The sequence below is a fragment of the Ptiloglossa arizonensis genome, chromosome 4 (assembly GCF_051014685.1).
Source record: "Ptiloglossa arizonensis isolate GNS036 chromosome 4, iyPtiAriz1_principal, whole genome shotgun sequence".
Taxonomy (NCBI): Eukaryota; Metazoa; Arthropoda; class Insecta; order Hymenoptera; family Colletidae; genus Ptiloglossa; species Ptiloglossa arizonensis.
In genome coordinates, this window is record NC_135051.1 from 12,226,726 (window position 1) to 12,251,240 (window position 24,515).

The window sequence follows — 24,515 nt, forward strand, 5'->3', positions numbered from 1 at the left end:
CATCGTTAATCGTAACAGTTCTTATTGTTATACGGTATTTAACTATGATTGTTTATATTCCGCTGTTATCACTGAGAAATTTCAATTAATGTTTGCATGGCCGACACTTGGTTTGAAAGCTGGCAGTTTCCCGCCAACGTATAACGTAACGAACAGTTTGAGAGAGCTCTGTGTACATTATTTTTATTCGTCACTTCTTTCGCTAAATTGTATCAGTCGCTGAGAAGTGTATGCCACTTTGGGAGTCGTGTAACTTGCCAAAGAAAACTTGGAAGAAACTCCAACGCGGATTGATCGAACCACCCCTTTCTCTCAGTTTCTCCTCCAGTTTACACAAAACTCTCTCTCCAGCAGCAATCGAAACCCTCGATCACAGCGCGGGTACACGCGCAAAGGAAAAATCTCGTTCATCCTCTGTTACCGTGTGCACCCCGTGTGCATCGTTTCCTCTTTTTCTGACAAGTTGTTGGCCATGTCTCCGCGGTTCACGACGTTGCAACGCGTTACCGTGTGTTTGCCGAGTTGACGGTTTTGCGGAGAGCCGACGTTGTTTTCCAGAGTATCGTCGGGGAGGGATCGTTACTGCATTTACATGAATGACACTGTTTACACAGCGAAATTTCCGAGAACCGGGCATTGCGGTAGGTTCAGATGGGCTGACAATAACAATTACATCGTTCTCTTTCTTTCGACGGTAAACATGTCGAAGAGAAATCCTCGCGAGTATACAACAACGTAATAACTACTTGATATCAAGCTCGTATATCCACTTGTTTCTGTATCGTTTAACAAGGACCGTTTAGAGAACGCGACACAAGTATCTTCGAACATGATTCGATAATGATTCCTGGTGCATCTTTACTCGACGGATTTATCAATCCACAAATGGTAGTGGTTTTAAACGTATGTAAGTTTAATTATTAATACAGTTTTTAAACAGTGTGTTCGTTATTGTCCTATCACCGTAGATACATATTTCTTATTTCTCTAGAATTTTTTCAAAAAATAAATAGCCTTTGCACGTTCCTTTTAAATACTGATAATTAATATTTAACCTTCAGGAGTGGAAGTCGGTTAATTTTTCATCCGACTTTAAGAACTATGCGAGTCAGGCTATGTATCTAAATATATCGAACCACAACACTACTCTCTTCTCTTTTAAATTTTAAAGCGATATGAAGCTTTTGTTTTGGAAAAATCGCGTTTTGTTCCTAGCAGAAGTCAAGAGAAACAATACGATTTTCTATGAATAATATAAAGAAAACGAGTGCGCTAACGCGCGCGCGCGCGTGCGCGTGCGTGTTAACATATATTAATAATGACAACAAATTTTGCATCAGACACGATTCATGTTTCTAATATATTTGCAACATGCATCCAACCATTTAGAAACATACCATGTATGTATAATGTGCAACAGAATAAATATTGTCTATTTATATTCCACAAACATATTTTCTACATTCGTTCATTCATTTATTCATTCATTGGTCGCATTTACTAATTCAGGTTTGCGCAGCTGCACGTTTCGGGGACGTCAAAAGTGAGATCATGCGGAACGATCGGTTTGCTCCCCTTGTGCCTGTGTCGTCAGGGTTTCAACTAACCAGCATTATAAAGTATGTGGTCCATCTATCTCGTATTTTATGGAATAGATGAACTATCAATTGACGTCATTGCAGTTGGCTTCAGTATTTACCATTTTAGAATACGATTATATCTACATGTTATTGAAGTTCAGTTTATGAGAATTGCACAAATATGTACTGAAACAATGTGATGCTATTCCTTATGACTAGGTACAATAACTGTTTTCCACATCAGAAGTTGCAATGTTTATTTTCATATAAATTTTATAGAATTATGATGTAAAATTCACAAACACGATCGATCATATACACTACAACAAAACGTCTTTAATGTCTTGGTCCAACCCTGGAAAAGAATAGATGAGAAAAGAAAAGAATTATATATGCGTATAATTGCTTCTCATATTTACATTTGGTGATCTAATAATATTTTAATCAGGCCATACGACGGAAATACGTTAAATGTGAAACACTTACCACTATCTGGTTTATGTTCCGAACAAAGAAGTTTCCAATGTTAAGGGATCATAAAATGTTTTCTATGAAAAATGATACTGGTCTTGCTAACACTATCCAATCAATAACACGAACATCAAGTTTTTCACAATACCAAACAAAAGAAAATATACAATTGATTCGATGCCTACAAACCACAACTACACAATACCAAACTAGGAACAAATTAGATTGTACTTGTAGATAGAAAATTCCCAATAACTACGATAAATTGCAGAAATATCATGCTCAACAGTAACAACAACAATAATACTTAATTTATAACATATAACTAAAAAAAAAAAAATACTTTTACCGCGACGAACCTGTAAGTATCAGCAATGAAAACCTATAGTAAGTGGTAAAGACTGTTAGAAGGAAATAGATTTGCTAAAAGCAACAAATATCCAGAAGTTGAAAATATAAATTTGTACAATAGATACACTAAGCTAACGAGCAACATGAGTACAGCTAAAAATGAAAATAAAATTTCACTTCACTCTTTAATACGTTGCTCAATAAATTTTGTCGTTCGATAAAAAATAGAGCTATTAGGTTCGTCGTTTCATTTTTCTAAAGATGGTACTACTGTTTGATACATATGCGTGAAGTTTCATATAAATCTGTCGACTCGTTCGTATATTTACAGTTGTTCAAAGCTGAAGTGTCACAGTATTCTTTTACAATGGAGAAAACGACAAAACTTATTCAACGACCTAGTATCTCATTACGATTTTTATTTTCTTATTTATGTCTCTTACAAAATACAAATGGAATTCTATCATGAGTATAGTCATCAGTGATTTGCATACTTGAATAACTGCCCTCTAATTTCTTCGTTTAATGTTCCATTAGAGGCACGAAATAACAGGAGGTATTAGATCGGACGTTTTGATCTACCTTCGTAAAACTTACGATTAAGGAAAAATTTCTCAATAATGTGCATATGCACATTACTTATGATGTTATCGAATCTATTGCTCGATGTGTGAACGATTACAGTCTGTAGTGACACACGGTTGGCGATCGTAATAAAGAAGATGCGTTATATTATGCGTTTACGATTTTCACATATGCGGCAGACTTTACATCAGGAAACATCGCTAGCCGTGTACCACTACAGGGACGTCGCCCTTGCGGTCTGGAAAATCACGAATCTTGCACCCCCGAAGACAACGACAAGGAATCCTTGTCCCCTAACAGACAGAGCAGAGATAAAGGAAAGAACCCTCGAAGAAGGCGTTACTTTTCCGAGGATACATATAAATAAACTCGAAACGGAACGTCTCACTAGTTCTTGTAGATATCCACTATTGTAAACCGCCACTCCGACGACCGACCGATTATTTCTGTCCAAGTAAAGTATATCACGAGAACTTCGTGACACGCTTTAATTTGTACTCCTTTTCACGTTACAAGTCTTTCGAATGTTAAAGTCGATACATTATATTCTCTTATCTTTCTTTTTATCTGTGCCCAGGTAGGTATATGGGGACAAGCTCAGAAAGTTATACCCATTGGATTTTTTAAGTGATTTATGACACGCTATTAATTTATTTGCATATTTTTATGCTAGTTCATTAATTTATGTTGCACGACGAGCATTGTCCATTATAACTACAGTTCCTCTAGAGATGTTTGATAATCATTTTTCAACCACTCATTTTTCAAAATTAATGGCATTCATTTGCCCGTGGTAGTCGCCGGATGTGCTACAGGATTTAAAAATTAACGCTGCATTTGGCATAAATCTGTTCGCACCTCCCAGCGTGCACAGTTATTAAGCGGAGAGGAGAATTTTTATTTTGCAACACTCCTAACTGTTCATCACTTTGTCAACATTTCCCAAAAGTCATATTAACCTACATTTCGTCGATATAAATAATGTTTCTATTTTCCATCCTGTATTGGGGTGGTGCTCTTGAAAACTTTCCTTTTTAAACAACCATATTTTGTCTTTCTGTTGATACTCTCGTAATAATACAATTTTTCTTCCATTTGAATTCTATATTGTTTAATAATTTGCGAAGTGTATGTATTGATCATGGAAAATGAATTTCTTGGCGAATGGTAGTTAATATTTTTAGATCAGTAGATACAATTTTTTTATGTGATATAAAAACCATTTATTATATTTCTAATTATTTGACCTAATCTATTTCCGTTTCGCTGACAATATTCAGCGTGCCCGTTTTTGTTGCTGATGTATATGTTCCATTTTTAGCTACGGAAATTCTTATTAGTGTCAACTATTCAAATCCTTTTTCAAATCTCCTCTATCGATTAGATGATCCGAAGCTCCAGAGTTTAGCAGAAATGGTACTTTCCTCTTGTCTCGATTATTTAATAATAATAGCAGTCCTTTTTATAATAATAGCATTCCCTTTTGAAGTGACCCTTTCTTCTGCACTGGTGGCATTCTGTCTTGTATACTTTGTTCAATTTAAATTTATTATATTTACCTCCTAGATGACGATCTTTTTGTGTTGTCAAAAATTCACTAGTATGTTTCTTCACTGCATGGATTGTTAATTTCGCTTCTTGCTCCAAGAGTCTAGTTTCCACAAAGACCAACCTTAAATTATCTTCCGATAAGGTTTCGATGGCCGTTCTGACTACATCGTATGAAAATGATAAGGTGAACAGTAGATGTGAAATTATGTTTATTTTTTCTAGCTTTGCGCCTGCTTCCACGAGTTCAGTTATTAAACCGTCAAGAACTGTAAAATGTCTCATTAGAGACATGTCACCGTGCAACTTTAGATTTAACAATCTCTTTCGTAAAGTCAACTGCGTAGCCAGACTTTTCCTTTCGTATATACTGTCTAAATTTTTGAAAATTTCTTTTACCGTCTTTTCTGGTGTTACAAAGCTCAGGAAAAAATTCGCCAAATAATTCACTATTATCCACTTTGTGCCCATTCAGCTCTCTTCCACTCTTCTGTTATGACGAATGGTGTCACTTCGTCGACCACCTTTATAACATTTAATTCGGTTAAAATAGCACGAATTATAAATTTCCAAGTACCGTATCGATCTTCGTCGAACACTTTAATGTTTCTCTTAACACTCGCGACTTCCATTGCTCTTGCATCATTCACGATGCACAAAACAAATATATTATTTATAGTTTTCGTTTCTATTTCACCTTTTTTTTTCGATGCACTAGATTTGCACTTCCACACACGTTTAATTTACGGCGTATTCTGACCCCATAAGCTATTGGAATTTTGGGTTATGGGTGCCATTAAATAATAGCTCGGTATTTCTATTTTATCGATAAATCAAATTTTATCGATATTTCGGAAGATATATTTTTTTGCGGGGGTTCTTTACGAGATCGGCTTTTAGACTGTGAATCGTTGTTTGCACGGTAACAAACAAACTTTTATTTATATGTTTCATAAACATCACGTATCCGAGGAGTAGGATCTTTTAGATTCTTCTAGAAAGACATTCTATACATATATATATACATGCATATACACATACATATTATATGCGTATTATATACACATTTAAATCCAATATGTAATTATTCCGAAAAAGAAATTTTTCTTTTCTCTTTAGAAGTAAATATATTTTCTTCTCCTGTAACTTCTGGTTAACATGAAAATACATTCAGACACGTATAATAGTGTTATACTTAAATTGATCTTGAACTCCAGAGTTTAAAGTGAAATAGTAACTTTACTTTTTTCGGACCATGGGTTCATTGATAATAGAAAACAACATGTGAATATAAATAATTATATTTATTATCGCATGTTAATTTATTTTTTTGATTATCACGATAACGAATGCCAACATTGATGTTCCAATCGATCGTCAACGATTAGTCACGATGCGGACGTGGTTGTTCCTTCTTTTGTTCTTCAATAGAAATAAATTCTACTATTTCTTATATTGGTAAATTAACAATTCCTGAGAAGAAAATAAAAGGAAAGAAATACTCCCATCTTCCATTCGTTGTTGCACAGCTTTCCAAACAGTCCGTTAATTCCATCGGGCGGAACCTGTCAACCGTTTAGCTCACCAAATCGATTTGTGCGCTTAATAAGATCACAGCTATCGAAGTGTCTGCTGTACGTGCTGTTTCGCATTCGATTCTCTCGTTGCAAGCCGTCTGCTTAAATCCGTGTGCACGGACTTGTATATACAAGGAAGCGGGTAATGCGCCGCATTACCAATTCGCGACATGAGCTTGCGTTTGCATTGAATAATTACTCCAGAATCGACGTGTATCCAGATACGTGTTCCGTCCTGAGAACGGATCTGCACAACCCCCTCAAGTAAACGTTGATACCTATCCGAATACGTATGTCGAATGTGTATACATTCCGTTGTTTGTATGTGCATCCGGTACGCCAATAACTCAATGTACGAGTTACTAGTTTGCTAGGCTTATCCATGGATTTAAACGGATAGTAGAACAACCATGTCCTATTAGCACTTTTGTACACACGTCGTCATTCGTTCGTCAATCATTGGCTACCTGTTTTCACGAGTTTACCGTTTAAGTTATCGATCACTCCCAATTGCAATAGGATTTATTCAATGATATTTTCTATCTATCACAGTACAGAGGAGCCTTCACTATTTGATGCAATAGGGAAACATAAGTGCTCGTATATTAGAACGAGAACTCTTTTTGGAGATAAATTTCGCGCATTTCAAGGACTACCATCTTACGTGTCTGAAATTAGCCTAACCCTTTTCTAGAGTATTTAATATTTAAAAATTAGAAGACACATTTCATATCTGGGGAATATTATAATTAAATGAATGTACCCGATTATCATTTTTATCATACTCAAATCAGTCCGTTCGGTTACAATTCTCACCATACGTGTGTTCTATGTAACACTGAACGGTTTAATTGATGTTATTTATCATTGAATATATTTCTTCAAATCCTTCGATTCAATTTCATGACAATTCCAATTTTTTTCATGGAATACGAATTATTTCTTCTTAATTATAATTTTAGTAATACAGAATTTAGTATCTCTATACCAAACAAAATATATCTTCAAATATCGAATGAGATATTTTAAAGTTGAAATTCATTTAAGACGTTTATATTCAGCAGTATTTATAAATAAATAATATTTTATTATTTTAATTTTTCCTACTTTATATAGAGTATAAAGTCATCACCGGTCGATTTGAATTTTGTGCTATTTTTAAAACGTCAAGCCGATTAACCTGAAACTTGACATTTGTCATCTAGACAGATGGGAAATTAATCATGAGAAAGTACACGGTGAAAGAACACGTACAAACTATTCTGGCGTGTTATGAAAAATCGCGATCTTTAACGCTAACGATTCGGGAACTTTGTAATCATTTCTCTCGAAATCGTGTGCCGGTAAAAAGTACTGCGAATAAACAAAATGGTCGCATATGGAGCTTGGAAAATCCACGACAGGTTGAACAATTGTCGATGCATCCAAAGTGAGTTACTATTTAATGCGGTTTTTGGACAAAAGACGCGATTGAACCATTTTTCTTCGAAAATAATGATGGCGAAGTGGTTACTGTGAATGGAAAACAATATCGTGACATGATGACTGACTATTTCTGATATCAATTGGAAGGTCTTAACTTGACTAATATTTGGTTTCAGCAAAATGGTGCTCCTTGCCGTATAGCGAATGAAACAGGCACTTTTGCAAATAAAATTTCCGCAACGCGTAATTTCTCGAAGAGATGATGTCAATTTGACACCTTTGGACTTTTTTCTTTGGGGTCGCGTCAAAGGCAAGGTTTATGCCAACAATCCAAAGACAATTTCAGAAGTGAAAAACAACATCGAACGTGTGATTGGTGAAATTGACCCGGGTTTGTGCGAAAACGTCATGAAAAATTTTGGAAAAGATTGGTGGTCTGTAAAAAAAGCCGAGGCTATTGTGAAATACATCTTATTCTATTATTAACTCCCAAGTGTGTACTTTCAAACAAAAAAACAATATCAAGATTACTTAAACCGTTTGAGTTTTATTCAGAAGATAAATCGACCGGTGATTATTAGGACACCTTGTATAATATATTGTAACGAAGATCTATTGTCTATTATACTGCAAAAGTACATTAAAATCGTAGAGGGACCGGTTGGGTTTTCTCTTTGTAAGTTATAGACCGAGCATCTCAAACTCAAACTTTCAATATTTATCAAAGTGAGTTTTACATTATCAAAGGATGCAGTTAATTGCTATGATCGTTTGTGGACATGGATCTGTTGCACCTGGAACAGTCCTTGTCCCTATAATTCAACTAAACAGAAGTGAAGTTTGAGGGTGGACACGTTTAATGGGATAGATAAGTACAGAAACTATCACTAGAGTTGGGAGTAGACAATTGAAGCTATCGCGAGCCATAGCGCTTATTTCAGCTCACGGGCAATCGGCGGGCCACAACTATGGCTCAATTAACGCTACAGTGAAACATAACAGCTAGGGAAGCAATCGCAAAATTGGTGTGTACCAGCGTCTAAGACACAAAATGGGAACTAAAGGGAGGACGAGACTCAGCGCTGATCACACGCGTCGATTTATGGATTCTCATTTGAAACTTCAATGTTGCTTGGCCGAAAAGTGAATATTATTATCAAACAACCAATAAGAAATACATTTTCAAGTAATAATTTTTTTGGTGAAAATATTGGAATTGTATCGCTGAAATTAAAACGAAAGTACTAAAATTTCAAAACTTCAATTTAATTGCGGTATGATTTCCTCTTGTCGGATTAACTCTTGATTTCATCGAAATTATTCTTTCGTCAAATTTTTAAATAAACAAGGCCTACCCAAATGTACGTATAAAGTACAGTACATATGTAATATGATATTTCCATCTTCTTTGCGACGCATAGATTGCCTCGAATCCCCCAACGTCTAACTACGTCGGCCTCCTGAGAGAGTACATCTTCAACACTTTGGAAACTTTTGCTACACGTCGAAAGCCATCTAATAAGTAACAAGCTGATAACCTTCTCAAAGAAGGCCTTCGGTTATATATCGAAAATTGGCCCGTAAATTTATGCCTCTTCTCAAAGGAGGTTTCTTTACGACGCGTCTTTTGATGCTTTCCGTTTAAATTCGCATCAAAGCACTGCGATGGTGCGCGCCGCTAAAACGTTCTATCGTCCGTAAATTTGATGACCTCCGAAGAACGTTTCGCGATACGACCATATTTGTGTGTCAGTGAATTTTCACGAAATGTTCATTGCTTAGAAGCAAAACCGTGACGTTTAAGACATTTCATCTTATATTTTTTATAAGACACTAATTTATACGCAAATTAATACTAGAAATTACAGCTTGATTTTCAAGATACTTATTGTATGTTCAATCTCTTATCAAAGGTAAATTAATTCGTTATACGCCTTTTTACAACAGCGTGAAAGGTACGATTTAAGCAATCGGTTACCTGAATTGTATCTGCCAGTTTCTAAAATCGTGTGTCTTCTAAAATTGTTAAATCAGGGAACGAAAATAATCCAAAATATCGTTCAAAAATGGAAATATTTTAATAATTCATACGCTATTAAATAAATAGAATGAAGATATTTAATTCATGATAATAATGAATAATTTTATTTCTTAATAAAAAGACACTCAAAATATTTAAAGAATTATTAAATAACGTACAGTATTTATGTTTCCTTTATAAGTTTTTTTCTTGTACCCTTGACTTGTTTTCGCAAAATTGAAATCTCATGAAAAAAATGATCTTGAGAAAGAATTCATTCCCTTGTCACACGTGTAACTTTATCTTGAGAAGTTTTTTTTTTATAGAACGATAAATAAGAGAGATATTTAGGTGATCTCATTTATCTGAAACACCCTGTATGTACACATGTGCATGTAGGAATTATATTTTGACGGTAAAATTGTGTGAAATTACTTTACAGTACACAATACTTAACAGGAATGTCCATTATAATGAGACAACTATACTCTATTCTCTATATCTATATGTGTTTCATACAACTACAATAGAGCTCTTGATACCCAGGTAATACCCATACCCGTATATTCATATATCCGATATGACATGGTATTAACCGCATAGTGGTAGTGGTTGGGTAATATGCTTAGAATTATCAGAATTTGTATCATATATATATATAAAATTATATATATTGGAATTTCAACTCGCCTATATGAAAATAATTCCTAATAAGGCTTCTGTCGATTCTATTTAAACTATTTTATTATGTAAAGTGAAACTTGAAAATAATATTGCACGAACTCTCCACACGATCATTTATTGTGTAGTATTATAACCTAATACATATATGACGCCTCCGAGGTATATCGAAAACATTGTTACAATAATACAAAGCAGATTTTCACGATTTTCTGTTTTGGATTGCATTATTTGCTATACACAGTATAGAAATTAATTTATTTATTACTTCGAAAGTTTTGTAAACATTTAACCGTGCCAAAGGTTTTCTTTGAATAATTTTGTATATTCTAAGAGTAAGTTGACAAAAACGAATACATAGGAATACCTTTCCAACCTTTCTGATGTTTCTTTAGAACTTTTAAAGTAATTGAGAGATATTATAACAGAAGAATGGAATAACATTCTATCTCTTTTAAGGACAGGAGCTTTGTTAAAGGCAAATTACAGTCCAATCCCGTACGTATTAATAAAACAATATAATGTATTTCACAGGATATATCGAATAGAACATATTCGACATTTTTAAGCAACGTGAAGTACAGGAGTTACAATATCTCCATGAATAGAGTACGAATAAATAATTCTTTTGAAGTTTGTATACGTCTTGTCTGGCTGCTTGGAAAGCAACCATTTAAGGGTCATTTGTATCCTATATTTCACAATCAATTGATGACGCAGGACGATGGTATTAACGCAAATCCTAGCTGTAGCCGAATTTTTCGAATTGTGTCAAAAGGCCAAGTTCCGAAACGAAATCATAAATTTAACCAAGCTGGTTATTCGACGTTCCATCGACAGTACGCAATCAGAGATGGTGCATTAAAATTTAATTATTCAATCTGAAGTTCTGTGAATCGTGTTCCACCACGTTCGTTGCTCTCCCATCTTTATTTTTGAAAAATATCCATTTCTTTATGTTCGCTTTTTCTTGAAGTTTCAGTTTTAAAAGTATACGTGTAATACAGTTTTTTAAAATTTATCATATCTATTTGTAATTTAAAAAAATATTAAAGAGTGTTTTCTATACATCTTGAAGAGAATGAAATTTTGGATAAAAAAGTTACATAAACTTTTCTCCTACCTTCTCCAATACAGGAAACTTTAAATGAAAACTTATTCGTTGCACAATAAAATACATATTTTTCGTCAGAAAGTATTGCAATATATCGTTGATACATTATCTAAAGAAAGTTTCTGGGGCAGTTAAATGCTTGCAAAATTCTCGAATTAATAAACAAACCATACTTACTGCACCTTGCAATGCAAATGATACGACACGAAACAAAAAATCGCGAAAAGTCGGGTGGCATATTTGTATTGTATAATTTTCTTGGATAAAAAATTCAGACATGGAAGCATTCGCTAAATGAGACAAGAGGAATATTTAAAACGACACAAGAAAGATATACTACTACATTTGTTAAACACCTCGATAAATGTATAAATCCACAAAGGTATGTCCAATTTCTCCATTATTTCTTTACGTTTCAAATTTCTATTCCTCGTCTCGGATTGTCAAGTACTCCTACTTTTGGAAACACCGTCTTAAATGTTCCGATCGCGCCGAAAGAAGTAAAAAAATCGCCGAATATTCATCTAACTAATCGATAGGTCACGCACGATTAATCACCGTAGCGAGCAGCGAAGAGCAATTTTCCGAGGTCCCGTTGTATCTTGGTCGATAAAGAAAAGGATAACGAGGTTAGAGCCGCGGCACTCGAGTGAGAGGTTAGGTAGCGAGACGATTAATGAGGTGGCTATGAAAGCCAATAAAATCGCGACGCCGCGGCAACCCCGGGACCAAGGGCATAAATCGGCAAGTAGACCGATTAATTGGCTCCACTCTGGCGTGTACACCTACATACGCGGCCGTTGATCGTACGTGTGCTAGTACGAACTTTTGTTTCCGGCGGTGGCCGGTGTGCGGCACGATTCAGTGCGGGTCGGTCGGGCTTTCGCCAATTTGCAGTAACTCGGCTTTCGGTCAGTGACTGACTAAAACTGGAAATTTGCGGTTACAGCAAGAAAATATACGGGATCTGGCGTTGCAGCGCCCCGGATCTGAGATTCAACGAACTCCGCCGTGCGTCTGTTTGGAAGTAGAATTAGGAAGAAAATGTATGTTTGTTGGCGGCAGCTCGTGTTCCACGACCGGATGCTGGAAACGGAGAAACAGGGTCGCTTTGAACCGGCAGTAAATTTTCTGCCAATGAGATACGTCGATAGCTAAGGCTTTCGCGGTTTTCGTCCTAGCTGTTGTTCAACGTGTTTTAACCCTATTTATCGATAGTATGGTATCTCTTGAATAATAATCAGTTTGAGAAACGACAGTGTTTACGAGCTTCTGTATTTAGCACGGTACGATATTAGTACAGCTTAAACGTTTTGAGAAATGTGAAAACATCGGACAGCTTTGAGGTGTATTGTACCAAGGTGCTTCTACGCCATTGCTTTAAACTTAGTTTCTATAGTACGTGTATCGTCTATGCCGTTTTTCTTTCCTTGACTTAACAGATTTTGTACAAACGTATAATACACTTGCTACGAAGTTTGAAAAATCTACCAATACGTTTAGCGTAGAAATTTAAATTTACGACAACAGGTGTGATACAATGGGGCTGACTAACCAGTCTTTTGATTTTCTGTATGTAACCCAATATAAACAATGCTCTATTATTACTGCAGCATGGAACTTATGAATTGTTGAAAAAATTTGTCTCTCTTACCGATTTTACACGTTTATACGTATTTACACGTTTATATGTATTTACACGTTTATACGTTTTGGAAACCAATCTCCGGAATTAAAGCAAATAAACGTTAAACAAATATCGTACCGTTATTTCTTCTACTATCGAATGAAAACGTTGTATGAAATTTTATAAATGGTTGTTTTCGAATTCAATTTTATTCGAACCTTATAAGGAACTTAATCCAATTCTCCTTGAAGATTCCAGGATATGGAAGACTTTATAGGGACAAAAATTCCTTTCCTATCGTTCTCTATCGTTCAATCGAATAGAATATAATGCTAAGAGTATTTCTCAGAGAAACAATCATAGTTTTTAATTAACATTTATATATATTATAAACTCTAAAGAGTTTACACCCTTCTGCGGAAAGAATCTCCATTAGGTTTGTTGGATACCTTGGTACTCATTGAACACTCGTTTTCGCGAGCTCGTTAGAGGGTTACACGATAACCCGATTGTTTTACGATATTTTTCAGTACCTGTATTAGACGTGTCGGCCGTGGCTGGCTCCAAGGCTCAAATACCTTGCAACATTGATCTACCGACTAGAAACGAGGTGGTGAGCATGGTTTTTTGGTACAAAGGCAAGAGAAATGGCGAGCCGATATACAGCGTGGATGCTCGCGGGACATCGATAGATCAAGCAAGGCTCTGGTCAGATCCACACGTACTTGGTAAAAGGGCAACCATGAACATAAACGTGAAACCTGCGAAATTGGAGATCGATCCCTTGGAAGCAACCGATGCGGGAGTGTACAGATGCAGGGTGGATTACAAAAATAGTCCAACGAGAAATCGGAAGGTGAACCTCACGGTGATAGGTGAGTGGTTTTCTTCTAATGATAAATGATTCTTTTCGTTTAACCGTAAGCACTGATTTCTACTAAATTTAGGAAATTATACATATCGATGCTAAACTTTTTCGTTATTAGTCTCTGTAGATTTTATTTAATGTAAAATGTATTCGACTGTATTACTTTGATTCTCTGGAGCAAAACGAAGTAACGATCTATAACGATCGTTCCTTGTATGTATTATAGAAATTATAAGGGAAAACAAACTGAATATAATATAAACTTGTATTTCGAACAATTATTTTGAATTTACGTGTAGTCAAAGATGTATTATTTACAAATATATAGTACATTAATTGGAGTACGATTGTATGAGAAATATAATTGAATTAGTAGAATTGACATCAAAGGAAACTCGGTTCTTCTATTACAATTGTTAACCTTATTAAAATATATTCATTATTTTTTCACATATACTCTTATTAATATACTGTATAATTGTTTTACCTTACTGTATAGGAAAGAAATAATACAATTGGAACGATTTTACATTAAATAAATGTTACAGAAGTTAATAAGATAGAAAATAATATTCCCCTCCGATTTTGACAAAAATGTCAAGATTTTGAAACATTTATTGTGCTCTTTCAGATGACATAAATCAGATGTTGTGGAAATGTTTTGTTTACGAGTTATAACCTTTAATTCGAATCGTGTTTCACGCTAGTCGTAAAAAACTTGGAGCGAATACATGCCATAGAATAGGAATAATGTTTAACACAATCGGTTTTAACACGTTTTGTAGAATACTTGTAAGGTTTGTTGAACAAAAAACAGTATAAATCACGCATTTAAAAGGTTCCGAAACGTAATTATTCTCAAATTTTCGTTTTATCGGATAATGTTATTTACATGTACTTTTACGCGTCATCCGCTTCGTCTGAATTTTTTGCAGTAGATTTTATGTGTGAAAAATGGTAATTTGAATATTCTGCAGGTGTGCCATTATCCAAATAACGTCCAAATCGTAAGTACCATGTAAGCCAGTACACGAGCACAGCAACCAAAGGTTCTTGCATCGTTACGATACGCACAGTAGTATGATGTAATGGGTTTCGCTACATTTTTTGTAATATATATTGGAATGAAAATTTAATCTTTTTTGGAGAACTATATCGAGATTTTATTAAAATTGCATGGTGAATACATCATCCATAATATGCAAAATCAGAAATACAATTTCACTAACGTGAATAGATCATCCATAATATGCAAAATCAGAAATATAACTTTCTGTATCAATACAAAATTCATATTTGCATTGATATGAGTTTATAGAAATTGTCAACAATACATGATTTTGTCAACGATAGTTGGTAACTTCCAATAAATGTTTTGAAGATTTTCATACTCCACGATTGAAAAATGATCGTACTCGGTATTATTCGCAAATTGAAAGTTCGTTGCCTAGCTAATTATTATCAAATTAAATGTGCCATTCTAAGATCACTGTTATCAATGAATAAACGTCGGAAGTATGGCAGCTCTGCAAACTTCAAATAACATTGATATTTTTATGGATGTAACTTTAAACTTAACTGTTTGGCTTTTTCTTTAAGTTTATTTAATATTTCACGCTCCACACGCTCAAGGTCTCTATCCAGTATAAACATATCGAAATAGAAAATACATACATATTTATCGAATACATTATTGAAGGTTCAACGAACACAAATAATTAGTAAAACTATTGTATTATACGGTAAACAACGACGTACACAAATACACACACGCTTGTTATTTTTATTTCACGGCATGCATTCGTGTCAACGTTTTTACTGCAAGCGTAAAACATGATTCGAATTGTTGTCAAAATTGGGAGAGAGTCTCTTTTTCTATAAAAATTAATATAAACATTTTTCTGATTGGTAAATCGCAACAATGGATATAAATCAAATAAAATAATGGTAACTCGTAAAATCTATATACGTACATGATTTGGAAGCATTGATTTGTTGCTACTTTCTGGCAACATGTTTCATTAAATGTTATTAAAATATCTTTATTTGTCAAGTTAGTTAATAATTGTCAAGTTATTCATTTTTTTCAATTTTCCGAGCGATATTATTATCCATCCTTCGGTCTCTTTATCACATATATCTATAAATGTGCAACTCTGAGGGGAGAGATTGGGGGGTTGGGGGGGAGGGATTTCATCGATTTTAAATAAGATCTTTCGGTATAACTTTACGGTATATAGAGACGATTAAAATTAGTATATATATGTTTTATTATTACTTTTGTCTTTCGCTTTATACAAAATTAAAGTATTAAAAATATAGTGTTTAGAAACTTTCATGGTGGATTGTAAATTTATAAAACACTTCATTAACTCCATGTAGCTGTAAGAACAATTCAAAATGCATTATTACGACTTATAACATTATGAATTCCATTTGCAACTTTGCTGCGGCAGCTCTAACACGATTTTAAATGAATGAATTCGTCATAGTACAGAATCAACAGGTGCTATTACAGGGTCGGTGTTCATGCTCCGAAACTGAAAAATTATTCTATATTGTATATTTTTTTAGTAATGCGCAAGTTCGCTTCACAGAACGTCACCTTTATCTAAAACAAAAATATCGAATGGCAGTTTTATCGTACAGAACAGAGACAACGTTTACGATGAAACTATTTGTTTGTAATTTAAAATTAATTCGTGGCCATGCGCCGTCCTTTATGAAATTTAATTATATTCATCTTGGTAATGCGAGATACGGTAGATTCAGTACACAGCACCTAATTTTTAAAAGTAATCGAAAGTATCGAGTCACGAGTCTTAATAGTAAACAAGTCATTGTGACATATCGAGTACATAACAGTAATAACGCATAATAATAATTTGTAACGAAATATGTTACTCCAAGTTACAGTCAAGTGCATGCGTACTTAATTAACTTTTAAAAATTCCATTTCCTGAGAAACGCTATTATTTCGACTTATTTTGAACTATAGAACCACACCATTCGCGGTTGTACCATGAATTTTGGTCCACACTTATACAAACGATCATTAATTTCTTCTTCACCTTAACTAAGTTTCTGATAACAAACCAGCGGTCAGAATTATGTATTGTTTTTGGAAAAAAAGATATTTAATGAAGATATCTTTCGAAAGATTTTGAAAATGTTCACATAGTATATGACTCACATAAATTCACCTCGTGACAGTGCTACCAAATAAACCGGTGATTTACACCGGTGCCGGTCGAAGTTTGGCTATGACACTGCAACCCGTCAACGAAGGCAGCGAGTTATCCTTATTGTGCGAAGTAATCGGAGGTTCTCCGCCACCGAAGGTCACATGGCATTTCGAGGGGAAAATATTGGACGATACGTACACACTGGAGTCTGGGGACATCACGATAAATCGATTGAATATCTCGGAGGTCACAAGGAAATACCTCAGAGCTAAATTAATTTGTCAGGCGAGCAACACGCACCTCGTGTCCCCTCTGACTTCTGAGATCGTATTAGATATTAATCGTAAGTGAGAATTTAGTTGACCTTATAGATTCTTCGGTAATATGGCTAAAAATTATAACGTGGTTACTTCGTTGAGGCATGTTTCACCCCCAAAATAATTGCAAAATAAATAAAAGTGACGCATGTTTTTTCCTTTACACATTATAATGTTCTGATCAATACACAGCAGAGACGGACAAAATTCTATTTAGAAATTATTTTCAGATAACGAACAGAGAAGTGAACAATTTTCTTTTCGATATTCGTTGAACGAAAATTAGAATCTGAATTTTGAACAAGTTATACTTTACGTCTACTTATTTTGTCAAATATTAAGCGTGTTGTCAACAAGTGAAAACATGTTTAGTTCCTTAACTTGGAAAAATTATTTATCAACTGAATTTTAATAGAATAAAAGCAAAGTGTCTTTAAGTGTCTTTTAGAACCTTGTTAGTGTTTTGGGTTTCCAATGACATTCAGGGAAAGAGTGTAGATCTTTCATTTCACATTTATATTTTTAGAGAAACGTTCCGTTACTTTTGATTTAACAATATTTCTTTCGAATTCTAGTGAAACCATTGATGGTGAATATTACGAACAAAGCAGTACATTTGTCGGCGTTGAGAACGTACGAAATTGAATGCTCCAGTTCGGGTTCCAAACCGGAGGCAGTGATCACCTGGTGGAAAGGAAGCCACCAGGTTAAACATATGGCTAGAAATGTGAGCATGGCATTGTTGAACCTGTAACTGTCGTGTTAGGTTTTCGAAAGTGTCTGAGAAGTATGCGCAAGCTTAGATTTTGAGTTCTTCGTAGTTTGCAGATAATCCGAACATTACAAGCATGTTGAGTTACGTACCGACCATGGAGGACGATGGGAAGAATCTGATTTGTCGAGCTGAGAACACAGTTGTACCTAATAGTGCGTTAGAAGACAGTTGGCAACTCCTAATTCATTGTGAGTGTCTTAAACAGCGATCTGTTTAATGGAAATCAACTTCTTAAACCATACATGACAAACCATGAGTATTATTCTTAACTAAATTTCTTTGATAAATGAAAAATTGCTTTGAATTAAGTTTTCATTAGGATTCAATTCGTTGAGTATAGCTGTCTTCCAATTGTATTTTATTTTTAAAAGTGTTACTATATTACTTTAAATAACTAGAGTAATAACACTATGTAAATGACTATATCGGTTAAAAAAGTATGTAACTGATCTAAAAGTTTCACTGTTCGATACAAATTAGTAAAACAAACTTATCAGTCTATTAAATACACAATATTTCTTTCTTAATTGATTTGAATCCTACTTTTACATTACTCAGAAATGTGTCATTCCTTGATCGTGAATATCGAGCAGCGAATGTTATTAAAAGTTTTTCTTTTCAATTTCTGATTTAATATACAATGATTTAATAATACGAGTAAGCAATCGTCTTCCGAATTTAATGCAATATTGGAAGCAGCGACCACTGAATTACTAAAATACTTGAACTTGGTTATAATATGTGCTTAGTATGTATCTTTCGCGCCTGTATATTTGTTTAGTCCTTCTATTTTCAGATTCTCCAATAGTGACAATCAAGCTAGGCGCAAATCTCAAGGCAAACGACATAAACGAAGGTGATGACGTCTATTTCGAATGCGACGTTCTAGCAAATCCAAAGCCATACAAGCTGGCATGGTTCAAAGACGACAAAGAATTGCATCAGAATGCGACAGCTGGAATTTTTCTTCACAGTGGGCAATCTCTGGTTTTGCAAAGCGTGACTAGGAATTCTGCCGGTGAATATTCTTGCCAGGCAGCCAATAGTGAAGGAAAATCCACCAGCAGACCAGTAACTCTTGAAATAATGTGTGAGTACCAGAAATTCTCTTATAATTCCAAAGGCATACCACAAATTCTCTTTTAGTTTCGGGAAACGCATAATAATCTTACGACCATTGACTATAAATTCTTAAGTTCGAAAAGTATTTTAGAAATTAAATATTTGATGCAAAAATCACACGTACAAACTAGTGTAACGTGTTCTTCTTAAAATGAAGAGAGAAGCGAAGCATATTAATATTTACTTGTTGAAAAGGATCGCATGTAACCAAAATTACATTTTGATCGTCGTTAATAGTTTTTGTAACCAATATAAAATTCTGGTCGTCGGTAATGATTATTTACAATCAATATAAAATTCTGGTTATCAATAACGATTATTCACAATCAAAGACTATTTCCATCAATTATAATGGTTATTTGTAACAAATTAACATTCTTGTCAATTAAAAGGGTTATTCATAACGAAGTAACATTCTTCAAAACCATTTTCGTCATTTGTAATTTTATCAGTAACCGCAATACATAAAAGTTATGTTTTGTTGGATTTCATTTTTTAAAATGTATTCACAATATAACGATGATCACCCTTAACGGTAACCATCAAAATTGATAAAAAATTAATAACGATCAATTCTTTTTCAATGACTATTCCTAGCAAATTTTTTACCTAACTACTATTTCTGGTCTCTAAATGGAAGGTGTTAAACTGTTCGCGATTTCAAATCGGTTATTACGTAAATTCGTATTATTCTTAGTTTTCCCTTGGTGCGCAAGAGTAGGCTATCGTGTCGGAATACCTTCGTAATCCGGAAAGTAGCGATAGGTCTTCCGTTCGAATATAACCTCTTTACACGTATTAACTGTCATGACTTCGAGTGAAGCTTCAAATAGAATCTCATCCTATTTGATATCTCCAAGGGAGGATAAAATGGAAGCAATCGCGATGAAATTCATTCCAAACTGAAAGGAGAGGATGTGTTAGGTCGGCAGTTCGAGCCGTTGCCTGTCGTATTTTTAGACGCACCGATCTGCAAGGATGGCTCTTCCACTCAAGTGGTCGGCGCCCTGAAGCACGAGACGATCTCGTTGGTTTGCGGGGTGCAATCGAAACCACCACCCACGACTTTCCACTGGACCTTCAACAATTCTGGAGAGCTGATGAACGTGCCGGCCAATAGATTCACGCAGGTCAAGCCCCTGAGTCTGATCACGAGCCACTGGCACGGGTCCAGGCTGAATTACACACCAGAAAACGACATGGACTACGGCACGGTCGCCTGCTGGGCCAAAAACAGGATAGGGGTGCAAAAGACGCCCTGTCTTTTTCAGATCATCGTGGCCGGGAAACCTTACCCTCTGCAGAACTGTACGGCTTTTCAATCGAACGGACCCTACGCGTATCGAATGGGTAAGTGACACTGAGCCTACGCAGCTGGAGTCCTTCCTCTGACACGAATAGCGTTAACTATACCATTATATTGGCCCATAATCGGAAATGACGGCTTACAGTCAATAGCCTTATGTTCAACAACTCGTAAAAAGGAAGGTGGCCAGTCGTGCGTGAAAGAGGTTCTTGTGAAATTAGGCGTGTTTTCAGGATCGATTACAGAACGGATCAAAGATCTTTCCTTGCAGGAAAGTGACACCGGAGATGAGAATTGCAATGCCAGAAATGATTGGTGGTATTAGGTATCGTTTGTTTAAGGAGACATCTCGAACGATGTTAGGCTATTTTCATTTTCTAAATTTCCATCGCGATTGACTTACCTTAATTTTAAGTTTTTCAAGGTTTTTAGAAATAGTGTTTCTGACCATTAATCGTTGGTTATTAATTAAATTTCGAAAGTGTCAGGAAACGAATAGTTTATGAGTAAATTTCTCAGGTGTTATAAAATTAATTCTTAAAGATTATTGAATTAGGTTGATGTAAATAAATCAATTTTATTATTAATTATTAGGCAAGTGATAAATTCCGAGCACTAAAAGTAAGGCAAAATAAATTTTTTGATTTTATTTTATTTGACAAATACAATTATTGATAAACGCATATCTCTCTCGTAAATTTTACACTCGACATATGTATGTACATATATATTACTGTTAATCTCTAAATCAAATTACTTTTCCATTTTCAAGTTCTTAGTTATTATTCGTCCACGAGAAGAAGGCACAGTGTGTTTATTACAACTATCAGAAATTTTCATAGTCTCGTGTTAATTCGTTCGTTACTTCTGAATATAAGCGTTATATGTAAATAAACTGTGTAAAATGAACACATCAAATGAATTCTACGTATAAATGTATAATACTTATACCTGCATTAAATGCTACCACCTGATTGTTCACAATGAAGGTGAATAATCTGCTAAATTAATTGAATCGATTATAATTACTATCTTTATTTTGGTTGAAAATTTATATTTGTTGAACAAACAAATGTATTATTCTTCTTTAATGTCTATGAAATATTGTCATAGAAGAATCTTGATTTTTTCAATATTTTCATATTATAGTTTGCTTACCCTTGAATTTTTCCTTTCGCTTTTATTGTATAATTATTAACAATATCTTTTAGCGAAATGATTTGTTTTTCTTGTTTTATTTTCAGAAATAGTACGTTCCTTTATATTTTAAAATATCCTACTTATCGGTCGAGAAACTGGATAGCTCGGTTGATTAAAGCACTTGTACGAATCGAAACTACTCGCTGGCTAAATCCTCACCTGACAATCTTTCCCAGATCTTCCGTTTCTTTGTGTGACACAGGTCATGAGAACTTTAAATCCACTGATTCGAGAGATGCAGACTGGTTAATTGTCAGATGCTCTGAGGGATTTGACGGCGGTTTACCCTTGACTAATTACGAACTCGAGGTCTACAGTGAGGAGAACGTTTATCATCCCAATACCATTTACTTGAACCACACAGAGAGATCCAGTTCGTCAGGTCCGGTTTTCGAGGTTTCTGATTTGGAATCCGGTCGTAACTATAGACTTCATATCTACGCTGTCAATGCCAAGGGACGAAGCGACCCAGTAGTCCTTGAACCCGTCACGCTCAAAGGTGTCGCCATGTTCACCACTGGTGAGTTCTTTAAATATATCTTCTTCGGTGCTAAAGATATCTGAGATGACGCAAAATTATTTTGATGAATGTACCTTCCATATACATTAAAATTTGTATACTAATTTTGCTTACATTTGTATCCGCTTGAGCGATACTTAACAATGCAGTATAAAGAATCGATGTTGCAAATCGTATCGAGTGAAGGTATCATAATAATTATTTAGATCGTATGAGATATCATTTATAGTCAATGAGAAAAACGCCGTGATATCAGGCCAATAAAATGAGTATCTACAGTCAAAGAGTAAGAAAGTATAATAAATACAGGAGCCTTCGTGTTAGGCATATTCTTAAATACACTATGGTACTTCCACTTATGTTATTCTATATGCTTTACATATGTGCATGTATTTAAACATTAAACAAAGTTTTCTTTCCTTTACATTTTCTTTTCATAAAGGAGAAGGTACATGTGTATCCGTTTAATTATTTTTTAAAACTTAGATTCTAAACCGAATGTATCATAAGGAGAAAAGCAAATCAGATTTGGAAGGAACTGGGAATTATATTGGATCAGATGTTCTACTTAGCCTGATATTGTTCACTTTCCTCTACTGATAGTATCACATTCTTCTTAACCCGGGAATAATCTTTGTTTTTCCCTAAATATATTGTATTTACATATACAATTCGATTTGTGCAGTACTCGAGTTACATGAAAAGCTTCAGAATGAATTAACCGTGTTAGTCGAAGACTTAGTATTCTATAAGAAGTGATAAATGAATTAATATGTTAATTATGCACCATACTCGTACAATTTTTCTTCATTAATGACACAATATCAAGAATGTTATATAAAAGCAACTAAAAAGAGAAATAAATCTACCGAGTAACGGTATACTGTTAAAAAGATAGCGTATCTATAAATTTCTAAGAAAATCGTTTCATCCTCAACAGTGACATTAGTACTTTCGTCCGAAATATACAATGATCGATGCCAAAAAAACGAACGTTCCATTATTCGAAAATAGCCTCGTTCGAACCGTCGTGTTTTTTTTATTAGCTTCGATAATGAAAATTTTACAATATGACAGATACCCGACAATTACGTGTTTCGAGTGAAACCGAAAAAAGATTACGAAGTACGGTGGTCGACAGGGGGAATATTCGATACAGGTAAATAATAAACGTGAATGAGTTAGTTAAATCGAAAAAACGTTTTCACGATCTCTGTTACGTGTCTTAATTGGACCTTATTGTGTCACGGATTTAACTACTCACTGCGTTACATCGCAATCATCCTTCCGTTACGTTCGGAGGCGCAATTATACACATATCCATGCTAACTTCAACACCTCTTTCATCCAGCAGCCTCATTTCATACGATACGTTTCTTCGCACCCTTCTTTCCGCGGACCCTGAATTAAAATCCCATAAAGACCAAGTCCCTTTCCTCGCTGCTGTCTCATTCGAGGCGCATTTATCGCCTTTAATTTCCATCCTCATGGTTTATTCATGCCGCTCGGTGGACGATTTCACTGTGTGTGGAAACGTTTGCTCGAAAGTGTTGGGAAGACTCTGTGTACGTGTCCGAGCACGTTCGCGACATGAGCCCATCTTGAATTTTTCCTGTATGCGTTTCAGTAGCACTAACATCGACGCCGTTCTAAACTATCTACAATCTTCCATTAACCTTTTCAAACCCGTTCTAACCCGCTTTTTAGTTATTCTCTATCATTTTCCGTTGTTCACGAATGCGGAACGTAGAGTACAGTTTTATAAACACGAATAATTGTTCCGTATGAAATCGATTCCATATTCCGTATTGTGTGAAATATTGCAGCACAATATTGACGTTGTTATGCGTTACACTTGCATTCGCACATTTCTAATACTTTTCCTGCGTCATGAAACATTTGTATCTTGACAACCAAAACAGCCAGTGGCGTTTCATTGAGTGAAAATGTACTCTTTATTAACCAAGGGTTTCGTATTGTTTGTTGAGTTCCTTCAACACATTATACAGGATAATTTTAGTAACTGCGTTGAACTATAACTCTGCTCTAAGCGAACATATAAAAAATTGGTGAAGGAAAATCTTGTATTATTTGATGACCTCTGTTATGCTATGGTATATTTTTTTCTTCAATAGTAATACTGTGATTTTTAAAAAATTGGAACTATTTAAGTTTTTTGGTATAAATCGATTCCTTGAGTCATTTAAATAAGGTCATTGAACATTTATTTCAATATCTATAAC

General features: G+C 34.8%; 1 protein-coding gene across 1 annotated transcript in view; it reads left to right on the forward strand.

The window, feature by feature from the left end:
* Positions 1 to 24,515, forward strand: part of LOC143145400 (neural cell adhesion molecule 2) — an 88,704-nt gene that overhangs the window by 57,207 nt on the left and 6,982 nt on the right. The window contains exons 2-8 of the mRNA XM_076308742.1: positions 13,510 to 13,854; positions 17,061 to 17,375; positions 17,925 to 18,076; positions 18,171 to 18,312; positions 18,921 to 19,214; positions 20,207 to 20,596; positions 21,955 to 22,272. Coding sequence (XP_076164857.1) covers positions 13,510 to 13,854; positions 17,061 to 17,375; positions 17,925 to 18,076; positions 18,171 to 18,312; positions 18,921 to 19,214; positions 20,207 to 20,596; positions 21,955 to 22,272 — 1,956 coding nt within the window. The remainder of the gene's footprint in view (positions 1 to 13,509; positions 13,855 to 17,060; positions 17,376 to 17,924; positions 18,077 to 18,170; positions 18,313 to 18,920; positions 19,215 to 20,206; positions 20,597 to 21,954; positions 22,273 to 24,515) is intronic.